This window comes from Phyllopteryx taeniolatus, chromosome 4, assembly GCF_024500385.1.
Source record: "Phyllopteryx taeniolatus isolate TA_2022b chromosome 4, UOR_Ptae_1.2, whole genome shotgun sequence".
Classification (NCBI taxonomy): domain Eukaryota; kingdom Metazoa; phylum Chordata; class Actinopteri; order Syngnathiformes; family Syngnathidae; genus Phyllopteryx; species Phyllopteryx taeniolatus.
The window spans coordinates 27,921,359-27,933,443 of NC_084505.1; the positions used below are offsets into that span (position 1 = coordinate 27,921,359).

General features: G+C 48.4%; 1 protein-coding gene across 6 annotated transcripts in view; it reads right to left on the reverse strand.

Moving 5' to 3' along the window:
- The window catches only part of klhl5 (kelch-like family member 5), a 28,638-nt gene that overhangs the window by 6,664 nt on the left and 9,889 nt on the right, over nucleotides 1-12,085 (reverse strand). For 2 of the 6 annotated variants that reach the window (XM_061771228.1, XM_061771229.1), the window contains exons 1-5: nucleotides 10,133-10,851; nucleotides 6,446-6,634; nucleotides 4,312-4,448; nucleotides 3,107-3,303; nucleotides 1,962-2,174 (exon numbers count right to left, since the gene is read on the reverse strand). In XM_061771228.1, the coding sequence (XP_061627212.1) occupies nucleotides 1,962-2,174; nucleotides 3,107-3,303; nucleotides 4,312-4,448; nucleotides 6,446-6,634; nucleotides 10,133-10,836 (1,440 nt within the window). In that variant the 5' untranslated portion in view covers nucleotides 10,837-10,851. The other 4 variants (XM_061771232.1, XM_061771230.1, XM_061771233.1 and 1 more) reach the window with 4 other exon arrangements.

Genomic DNA, 12,085 nt, shown 5'->3' on the forward strand with positions numbered 1-12,085 from the left:
TTCCTCCTCTTCGTCTCTCTCTCTTAAAAACACACACACACACACAAGCGTCAATGCCTCAATCTTGAAACAAAACAACCACTTGCGTGTACCCTGCAGCCAACGATCACATTTAAATCTAAGTAGATGGGGCTGTGATTGAACATTATTGCGTACATACGGTCAACACACAGAGCAGCAGGTGTGTGTGTGTGTGTGTGTGTGTTTGTTGGCAATGAGCAACATTAAAATCCATTAAAAAAATTTGCACTTGTTTTTTTCCCCCCTTACCCTGCAATCCCATTGGCGCAGAAAAGAAAGACGCCAACCAAATTAATTGAACATGCTCACTGAATAAAATCAATTTCCACAGCGTACAGCGGGCAAGCAAACTGGATAAGCAGCTTACAGCCCGGGCACAAACCTTCAAGCGCTCACACACACGTGTTGCGGTGAGCCACGAGGAGGACACACACACACACAACCACACAATCCTGACAGATTATGACATGTTTGAGTCGATGCAAAATTTGATGCATAATTCCATCCTGTAGCCTGCTTGACACTTCCTGACATTGACAAAAAAAAAAGAAAAAGCCCAAGATTGTGTGCGTGTGCTTGAGGTGATGTAAATGAGTGTATTAATCAGTAAATTGGCGTCGTCTTGATGACTAAATCCAGGGCGGGCTAGATAGACTACCTGCTAATGGCGTGATGAATATTTATGGTGCGTCTATCCGCAAGTGGTTCATTTCACATTTTATCGCCGATGTCAGTCCGTTTGTCAGTTTAACGCCGTTTCCGCTCTGCCAACCATCTCGCCGCCGATTACACGTTACGGCGACTCGTGACCGGGGCGTTTATCTGAGGTGAGGTGAGATGGAGGCACGCAAACTGCAAAGAGAGCGCAGGGCCACATAGGAGTGGTTTGTGTCTGCTGCAGAGATTTGATCATTTATTTGCGCTTGACAGCGATATCACTCGTCATTAAGGTTTACAAAGTGCTTGTGCATCCAACGCCCTGGGCTGCAACCGCATCTAAATGTGTACACGTAACATTGCGCTGCCACATTAGCCAAGGAGGAACGAGAGAACATCAGGAAAAAGATGACTAGACAATTGAAATAGAAATGGATTGTTACAGCAACCAATACACACACAATACAGCGGAAAGAAAAAACCAAAAACAAACATAGGAGCAGCATTTGAGCGGGACCGAAGGCAAATTGACATCTATTCTAAGCAGGAAGAAAAGGAGACCGAGATTGAAGGTGTTGCCTGTTGGGCTGTGGCAAATAATAAATAACAAAAGTAGACATTACGCCATACGAACAGTGCAAAGGCAAAGTATCATAACGACAGTGTCCTAAGGACATAATTGATGAATCATAATACACCCAGTATGTATTTTGCATGCAAGAAAAAACTGTCAATATGCATTGTATGTATGCATGATATTGTACATTGAAGTCAGTTTCAACACAGAGTACAGTTCAGGACTCATGAATACAAACATAGATGGTGTCAACAGTGTGTAGTATAGCGTCTATGTCAATATGCATAATATTGAGATGGACGGGGACCATGAGCGCTGTGTACAAAGTGAGCCTAACCTCACGAAGGCTGACAAAAGTTACAAACGTCAAACAACACTGGCACAGATATTTAAATACTCCAAATAATAATTGGACTTAATCACATTAAAGCAATGATATTGTGCTCTGAACAAAGTAAACACTGTTTCGTAATCGCAAGAGAGATGCTTACATCCCGACAGACCGAGTTGCAATTTGACGAGATTTCATTTCATTTCATTTGGATGACTTTGCACGAAGGGCACATGGAACGGCGCCCCACGAGGATGCAACGGTTTTTCTTCCTTTCCAGGAAACCGTAATTTCCCTCATGAGATGAAAAAACTGTTTCTAAAGATTTCCTATTTAATTGTAATCACATGACAGTACGTAGGGCGCAGCGCTCACCTGCGGCTGCAGCAGCGGCAATCTGACATGAGCGAGAAGCTGCGGCAGGTCACGTTGTCGCGCCGCCGCGTCGTGATGCACCCACGTCAGCAAAGCGGTTACGACCGTCTCCTCGTCCGGAACGTTGATGTCGTCGGACGTGAGCAGCCTCTCCATCTCGTCCACCGGAAGCAGCGTGAACTCTTGGGCCCCGACCACCTCCGCAAAGTGTTCCTGGTGGGCCCAGAGAGAAAACAGGGGCCTGGATGAAGGCATCGGGCGGGGCCCCCGGGAGTCTCAAAAGAAGGAAAAACGACGATGAACTGACTGAAACACTGTAGTGAATAACAAAAATGGCGGAAATGAGATTTCTTGAAAGAATACAGATGGCAGAAGGCTGCGTGATATGTCAATAGAAGAGAAGAGAGTTGATGTCATAAAGCACATCAAGCTTTAAAATGGGACATTTGGGAAAACGTGGTTTTGAATCGCTGATATACAAATGCGTAGTAATGGTTAGTGGGCAGTGGCTCTCGTGCATGAGACAGCCCGATTTCAGAAGGGCTAGAAAAAGAGGGTCAAAAGTGTACTATAATCCTTGATCCTGCCCCTCGGGGCATTTTAATGCAAGCATGCCACAAACGTGTTATCACGTGTTATTGTTTCGTGTAACGTGTTCACCTGCCGCAGACTGTGCGATGCGCTCGAACCCGATTGGACGGGACCATCGCATAAGAAAAGGGGTTAGCAACGTGATGGCGCACGTTGGGCGATTGGATACGTGATCGCCCTGAACAGCGAGCATGTGTTTGCCGTTTGATGCTAGAGTGACAGTACATCCACAGGCGCATTACACATTACGAATATAGTTAAGTATTAATGTAAAACACAATATTTGATGCTTTATATACACTAATTATTTGGCTTGGGGCGGTAAAAACACAAATGTATTTTCAGCGTGCGTGAAAGCTTGCGTGCATTTTGATCGGCTGTAAGCTGCGATGCTGCGACGATGTTCAAATTTTGAATCGTGGCAAAATCAGTCGGCCGCTGTTTTTGCCAGTTGCCAAAGTACGCACACTGCGCGACAGTTCAGTCGGGTTCGGACCCATGGCAGCCTTAAGACACGTACAATTATTTGGGATCTAAAAGTAGCGGGCACCCACCATAGTGTAGGTGTGAGCGACCCTGCGCAGGTCGTGGCAGCCCTGAGCGTTGGCGTAGGAGCTGATGCCGATGCAATTGGAGGGGTGGAGCTGCTTCATGAGGAAGGAACAGCAAGCTTGCACCGCAGAAGACAACTGCAGCAGACAAGAGGCGGACAGCAGAGACTCGATGGTGTCCTCCCTCAACTCCAGACGCCCTGGAGGAAAACGTGACAAAAGGAGAGGGGACTAACAAACAAAATATGCATAGTGGATGATGTGTTATTATTTAAGCTTAAACCCGAAAGTTCCCATCAAAACAAAGCCTCCCTCACAGTGGCGTGCAGACAGGCAGTGGCCCTCACGATTGCCGTCTGAATTGTTTTAGACAAGTGAAAGTAGTTAGCTGAGACACATTTAAGTCGTTGCGGATCGCGACAACGCTTCGGTCGCGTGCGCATCCTTTTTCGGCCATTCGCCTGCTCGTCAGACGTGCGGCGGCGAGCTGGCGTTCGTATTATACAATTTGAATCAATGACTGCGAAATTAGCGATCGTTTGGCATATTAGGTTTGTGATGGCGGCGTTGCGGTGATGTCGGCGCGCAACGGTACATGACGGCGACTTGAACAATGCGACAACAGCTAGCTGCCGTTGCCAGCCAGCCGGGGGTCGCTACTGAATATTTACGTCTGGTTTTCTCACTATATAAAGCTGCAGAATAAGCTGGAACTGGTGAATACAAAACATCACATTCTCACAAATTCACACTCTTGTGAGAAAATGGCAGCCTCCAGCATCAACTACATGCAACTAAATACTTGGATTTAAGTAAACAACAGCTGATAAAGAAGACATGCACATTTAACTATGTAACGAAACGTTTTGACATCTTGGGTTTAGTTCTCTTTGAATCCAAATTTTAGACTGTCCTTCGCTACTTTGTTTTGTATTTCTATATCTAACTGCAAACTAACACCAAATAATCATTTGTTGAGAAAGAAAGTACAAGCACTTGGTTTAAAATGCAACAACCTATGAAAGCATAACATTACATTTCAAGAACCTGAAAAAAGTCTACAGAGAGGTGAATGCAAAATTTGGCTCACGACGAAGGTCCAGCAATAGTGTTATCAAAGTTAAATGTAATCAAAAACTATGACAAAGCGTGACACTGCAATGGGTGAAAACCATGGGCGGCATGGCTGCAATATAAAACAATCATACCCGTGTAAGCATACTGCACCAGGACCCACAATGCATCTGGGTCAACACCCTCCATCTTCACCTCGTCCTGCTTGGCCTCCCGCACGTCGCTGGTGAACATGGCCGCAAAGTAGTCAGACACGGACGAGAGAACCAGCCTGTGACAGCGGAGACTTGATATCGTTAGTCCAGAACCAGCGAGGGGCTTCCTCATTAGCGTCAATCTGTTGCCATCATTAACTGTGCTCGTTTTTCTCATTGTGATACAACTCTCAAGCAAGTTCCAAATTCTGAAAGCAATTTCATAAATTCAGGTCAAAGCATTTCAATGTGGCCCTCGCATGCTTCCATTTTGCTTCAACTTTCCTCGGAGGAAAATGTCCGGATGTTACTGAACGATGAAACCGGGGACAATCGACGGCCTTTTAATTGCCAAAGTGTCGGCTGTAACTGTGCCAAAAACAAAACATCCAGCTAATGTTGCGCTCAAGCCGTCATCCCGCAGACACGCCCCTTTTCCTCCTTCCGGTCCCCTTACACTCTCTCGTCCAATCACAAATCCCACTCAGACACATTCGTCTGAATTTATAGAACTCTGGCGCAACCATATATTATTGCAAGTATTCCCTCGTCTTGTGACTTTTCCTTTTTTAATTCTAGCACCGTAGCGAGTAGCGATCCTGCAGTTGTTGTTACACGAATTGGACTTTGACATTTCAGACGGCCTGTGAGGAAGCGGAGGTGTCCGAATGTGATTGGATGAGTGAGTCAGAGGCTTGGGGCGAATGCATCCGCAGATGGCGGGGAACATATCGTCACTGTCGGATGGAAACCTCCTTGGTCCAGCTGTGGGAAATTTCATATTTTGTCACAAATGGACATGATTTCACAAATCGTCTGTTATTTTGACTAATTATTGACCAATCTAAAGTGTTGAAAATGGCTGGCGGTCTTTTGACGATGCAATGTTAATGGCTTAACGATGCCTGTTTTTTTTTTGGGGGGGGGGGGGGTGTTTCCTGAAAAGCGATGGTTTGGGAGATGCGAGGATTCGGGCCGACGTCCGAGGACGTCTACGCCGGGGAGCGTGAGGCAGCTCGTATTTGGAGGCTGAAGGCAACTTTTGACAACTTCGAAAATATCAACGATGTCGTCGATGAGTCGACTTTGACTCGACTATCATCAACGAATGTGAAGTTGTTCAACCCCTGCCGTTGAGACAATAAAATCATAACCATTGATTGCATTTTCACTCGCGGAGGCAGCATTTGATTACCAAGCCGCAGAATTACAATTGGTGTGCGGCAGCGTGGATGCGGCGCAGGGGACGCCCACGTCGCCACACCGCATCGCTGCTCAGCTTTTAGCTTTGACATGACAGTTCTACCTCGCATCGCGGCCGTCTCTTGAAAAGGACAGATTTTCACCCAGCCTAGCTTTCAAGTCATGTGGGGGGAAACACATTTTTTGAAACAAGTAGCTGACAAAAAAAGACTTGGTTGTTAAACTTCCAACTTCATGGGTGCATACACTACTAAAAAGTCAGTTTTCCATAATATTAATTCTTGTATACTACCTATTTTTTGGCCCTGACACACACACACACACACACACACTAGAAGTCATGCGTAAAGACAACATCAGAGGCACTCGCTCTCGGAGCTTTAGGATCCTAACACAACAGTCTTTTGTTCGTCCCCATATGCGCCTGGAGGTGGACGACGGCAGCGAATGATGCGGAACAGGAAGACAGTGAGGGAAGAAGGATTCTTTCTGCTGGCGGACGGCAACAGTCAAGCAGTCTTTCTGCTCCTTTTTACACAAGGTGGATGCCCAAAGCGGGGGAATTACACGCAGCGTGTTCATGCATGACTCACAGATTTAGATGCGGTAGGGAAAAAAACAATAAAAAGGAATTTCACAAATTTGATTACACCTATATTTGGAATAATGTTCGGTTATCAGTTAAACAGTGCTGCACTAATGTATTAGACCAGCTGCCCTAAAATAATAGCTGTGTTTTGATAACGGTTAATAATGTATAAGCTCTTCAAATGAAAATGAAGTCCTTGTTTTTGTAAATGATTGTTATATTATTTCTTTTTTGTTAAACAGGGGTGCGTTGTCTTTCTGTGCCATTCCTTTTTTGGCGTACCTGTGCGCGGGGATCCGCCTGTCACCAGCCACCAGCGTGACATCGCACAGCTGTCGACTCCTCAAGTAGCCCTCCATCTTGCGGAAGGTGACGTCAGCGTGGGACGGTGCGGTGAACGCGCCGTCCTCCGGACACACGCACGGCTCCATCGACGCGCACGAGGACAGCGTGGCGCTGCTGTTGGACGTCCTGCGGCCGCATCAATTCACACACACGCAAACATATTTGAGGTCATGAGTCGAGGCCAGCTTGTGTGGAAAGCTGTGCCAGCTGCCGCATTTGATCTTTTTGCCACACTGGTGCTTCACACTTCACACAAGGCGAAGACTATAGAAGCAGAAGCTGACAAAAGCTGTTCGGTGGTCAAACTATGGAGGGTAAAAGTCAGGATAAATGTATAAAAGTTAAACTGAGGGGGAAAACAAAAGGAAACCCCGCTGCGCTCCTTAAATTCACCCCACTTTTGTTTGGAACAGGAAGCAACCGAGTCGACTGATCATCAGCCATCATGGCTCCCGAGACAGCATTTAATTGAGGAAAGTCTTTGGAATTCAGTGGCCCCAGTACACAGCGGTGCAAAAACAACTCAGGTCACCTCTAGGGATAATTGCCATCCAAAATCTGAGACATAACCGCCTGACATTACAACTGGATTCGATCCAAATCATTTTGGGAAGACGGATCCTATGTTTTCCAGGTCTTTGCGTCCCGCTTGTCCGCAGTCGTCATCGTACCCGAGCGTCGGTAGCCACGCTTTCCCAAAATCTGCTATTCCAAATGCCTTTATCCTCGCTCGGGTGGCGAGAGTGCTACCCCAACATACGAAACCTCCAGTGCGTATCACTTAGCCTCTTAAATCAATATTTGCACATTTAGCACAGAGCGCATGAATGCGTCTACAAGAGAGCCGCCAGCATTCAAAGGCATTTCCCCACCGGGATTTATCACCCGAGGCTGCAGCCCCCCCCTCAATTCAGTCCGCTTTTACAGCAGCTTTCAGGGAATCGCTTGAACTTGACTGCTTTGTTTCAAAGGCAGACGATCGCAGCTTCTGGCGTGTACGTTAGCGCCTTTTCTTCTTCTTTTCTTCGCTCGTCTTGATTTTTCTACCTTGAGCGTCGCTCCTCCATTATTCACTCCTTTCCAGCTCAGCACGTTTTCCCATCATCTTTCAGTGCACTTTCCTCTCGCTCGCATTTCCGGGCTAAATCTCTTAGGGAGACTCAATCTCGCCTTCACGTGCATGCGTGCGTGAGCGCCCGCAGACGGATCGAGCGGCGAAAGACTGCCCCGGGAGATGCTTCGAAGTGGGCAAAGGCCGCCGTAATGGAGCCTGGCAGGCACTCGGGATGAAGAGGGAGAGAGTCTGTGGCAAATCAAAAGCATTCCAGAACCCAGACTGACGGCAACTACTGCGATGAAACTTTTAGCGGGCTAACAGCTGTTACACATTCTGCTCGTGCCACATGGGTAAACTACTGCTGGTTAATTGGTTACTGATCAAGATGATTCACCGCAAGAGCAGCATCATTTTAACATTTGAGGATCCACAAACAAAACTAACAAGAACTAAGTTCTCTCTCTTCTTCAGAGGGCCGGGCATTAGAATCAATTCCTTGGCAGCTATCCGTCGATGCTACAAAAGCGATTGTGTCGTGGCACAACGGAGGCAAAATGCACCGGAACCAGCAGAGGCACTTTTGATTCGCGTCAGTCTCACCTAGTTTGCTGGCGAATCTATGTTCACTTGATTTCCATCCACGCAGAGCTCTGTACTTGCTTTACTTTTTGGGCGTACTTTAGCATTATTCACGATTCAATACAACGATAGTGTGGTAACAGGAGTGCAGAACACTTCAAGAGAACCTTTCATCCCATTCATAATCATCCTCGCCATGGTCAACAGCCACATGCCTTTGTTCTTGTTCAGCCTATTTTTTTTATAGACCGATGTGTTTAATCTCAAAGGGCAATGCGTCCCAAAACGCTGTTATAATAGGATTGTCCAAAATATCTTGGTAAGATACAGAATGAAGCCTCCTAAGGATCATGAAGATCGCCGAGGTGCGTCTCAATACAGTACCTCTTTATAGTACTTGTCGGTAATTCCACAAGATGACGAAATATAAATTGAACGGTTGACTTCAACAAGACCGTAGTGTTCCAAAGCAACTGAATTTGAGGAAACTTTAACGGTCATATTATAACGCAAGTCAAATCGAATTGATCCATAGGATCCCTTGTGCCAAACAGCAGGTTGGTCTCTCCCAGATGAAGGAACGAAGGTGATGGAATGAGAACGTACGAGTATTTTAAAAAAGCACTTTTACGGTTAGACGTTCAAACTAAAGCGCTCAACAGCACTGGTGCAATCGTATCGCCCAAACCGTCGTAGCTTCGGGTATACCGACGCCGAGCCGCCTCCACGGCATCTCGCCGTCGGTATGGCAACCGCGACCTGCGCCGCAAGGAACAAGGCCACAGCATAAACCTCGATTCACGGTCCCGTCGTGATTTCCTTCTCCTCTGCTGCGGCCTCATATCAATATCACATTTCTCCATCCTTTCGTCGATCCAAAAACATGAGCAGCGAGTACTGATGAAAGCAGAACGCCAGAGTGTGCCAGAGTCAGTCATATGACTTGTTCAGTTTTGTCGCTATGTATCTTAAAAAGAGGCTCACACACGCTCCTCCGTTATCTTGCATATGTAGTATATTTCAATAGTACTGAAACCAGACTTCCTTTGGGAGGGTCAAAGGGTGGAAGACCTGTATTCACTCAAACTGTCTTTTCTTTGTACGTCTAAATCCCAGGACTTCCTTAAATCAGTTATATGGATAGTGGGGTTTCCGGCTAGCCCTTGACCGAAACCTGACCGGTATCTACAACAGGGGTCAGGTCATCAGAGAGGACTGGTTTTCATTATTGCAACCAAGGGCCCCAGGGAGGGCGGAAATTGACAGAGTAAAAGAGACACCCGCAGGGGAGTGCAAGTCCAAATATGGTCATGAGGAACGGCCCTCTCACGGGTGCCCCAAGGAGGGGCTAATTCCACGCCCAGAGAATTAAACCTTGATAAACTGAGATCCAGGGGGTTTTCGGGGGCTTTTTCGTCGTTCTGGCAATGTAGCAGCTGCTATGACACTAAAGCTTGTTCAATAAATCGAATTAGCCCAAACGCCAAGTGTCTCGAAGTCTTCATTCACCCCATGCCAGACGGAAGTCGGAGTCCTCCCGGGAGACCAACGACTCGGAAGCACAGGTGCAAGAAAATTAACCACACATACAATCTCAGCAAATCCGTCTGGACTTGCAGAACATTTCAAATTGCTTCGGTGCGCCGTCGGAAAGTGCGAGACTCGTGGCGTCATACAAAGGAACAGTCGGGGACCTCTTGCAGTCTTTGGAGACTGACGTCACTGCGTCGACGTCTCGTGTTTATGAGCAAGTCATTGCGAATTGGGCGTGTGCCTCGTCAGGAGGGACGTTGTGGTCGTGGCCCACGAGCTTCCTTCATCGTGTCATGCATTACCGAATTCCGGTTCCAGCAGACTCACCTGTTCTCACGGGTGCTGAATTCTACAACGACCACAAGTACAGCACACAACTCTCGTCCGTGACCCAACAAAACAAAGTCACTTGTCCCGCACGTCGCTCCCAATAAGAAGCACGCGCCGCCTCCTACCTGCATGAGCTCGAGTCGGTATCCGGGGGGTCGCTGTCCTCCCCGCCTGCGCCCCCCCGGGCGGAGGGCTCCGTGTTCGATACCGGGCGAGAACGGCGACGCGGCGGCGGCGGCGGCGAAGGCCACGCCGCGAGGGAGCCGCTCCGCTCGGGCTGGCTCTCCGAGCGAGAGCGGGAGCTCCCGCCCGACGAAGCCGCAAACTTTGTGCCGTTGCACAGGTTAGACCCGGCGCTGCCGCTCGTCACCAGCCCGCCGTGGCCGCGAGCGATGCCGTCCGGAGTCGAGCTGCGCCCGCTGAAATTAGAAGGAGGAGGTCGAGGAGGAGGAGGAGGAGGAGGAGGAGGAGAAGGAGGAGGCGGAGGTCCCGCTGAGGAGGAGCGGCCGCCCGTGCCCGTTCGCCTCCCGGCTAAGTCGTCTCGCGGCGGCGGAGGCACCGCCGGGTGACCGAACCACCTCCATCGGATCCTGAGGATCTGCTTGACATCGAACTCCTTCCGCGAGGAAGGGTCGGAGCTGCCGGTCGACATGGCGGCCGCCAGCCGGGGCGCGAGGCCGCCGTTCCGCTCGAGCTCTCCGCCGCTCGGACGCTCGCGGCCGTCAGACGCGGCGGAGGGACGGACAGAGGGAGGGAGGGAGGCGGAGGGAGGCGGGAGGCGTTCTCCCGGGCCGGTGGAGAGCACGTAATGCAGGGAAGCCGCAAACATTGGCCAAGTGTCTTCGAGCTGCTGCTGCGTTCCCCACACGTCTTACAATCGAAAAATGGCAAACCGTCTTAACGTGAGCGGTACGGCGGTGCAATTCTGCCCGTCTCTCAACTGGACGTCAATGGCATACCGGAGATGGAGGGTTGCATTGTCTGTTGTAAAGAAATCGTCGTTTTAGGGCAAATTGGATCCCACTTCGTCATCACAGAGGTGACCTAAACAATCGACAATCGCTCAGATGATGGAGACATTTGAAACAGTTACTAGTCTATAGGCGCACTTGTTCGAAAGGCGAACCCTTCAATTCTTTAGACGTTAAAACACAGAATCCTGTGCGTGAATCTATTTTGATTGTATTTTTGTGTACGTATGGCTGTTTATCATGTCACTCACTCCTCAGCCACAACATGAGAACTGGCCACAATGTCCGTCCTTACAAACAGAAAGCTCGCTTTCAACGCCTCTACGCTGCAACCGCAATATTCAAATGTGGCTTAAATGCATCGCTATCGCCCTGAGGAAGGAGAATGCATTTCACATCTCAGTCGGGTGCTGTTGCAGTTTAAAAACGACTGAAAGTGTTCGAGGGTTATCTGGATAACGTTAGAAGCATGCCTTTTACATTTGCTGTCCCGCACAAGCGCACACACACACACAAACGATTTACCGTCAGCAAACTGCAGTTGGTCAATAGTCCAGGGTCTCTGTTGGGGTATTTTGTGCTTCATAATGAGCCTGTACACATTTTCAATGGGAAACAGGTTTGGACTGCGAGCAGGCCAGTCTATTACTCACACTCTTTTACTAGCAAGCCACGCTGTTGTAACATGTGCAGAATGTGGCTTGGCATTGTCTTGCTGAAATAAGCACGGACGTCCCTAAAAACGACATTGCTTGGATGGCAGCAGATGCTGGCCTTTTAACTTTGCGCTGAACACACATTTTTTCACTTCCATTCGAGCACGGGCCCAGAGAAGCCGTCCGGCGGCGTTTCTGGCAGTTGTTGATATGTGCCTGCATCGCTTTGCGTTGTAGAGTTTTAAATGGCATTTGTAGATGTAACGAAGAACTGTGTTAACTGTCAAGGATTCTGAAGTGTGCCTGTATCATCGACACAACGATGCCGTTTTTCTTAAAGCAGGTCACGGGCATTCAGTGTTGCTTTTCGGCCTTGCTGCTTACGTGCAGCGATGTCTCCAGATTCACTGAATCTTTTTGATGATATGATGGACCATAGATGATGAAATCC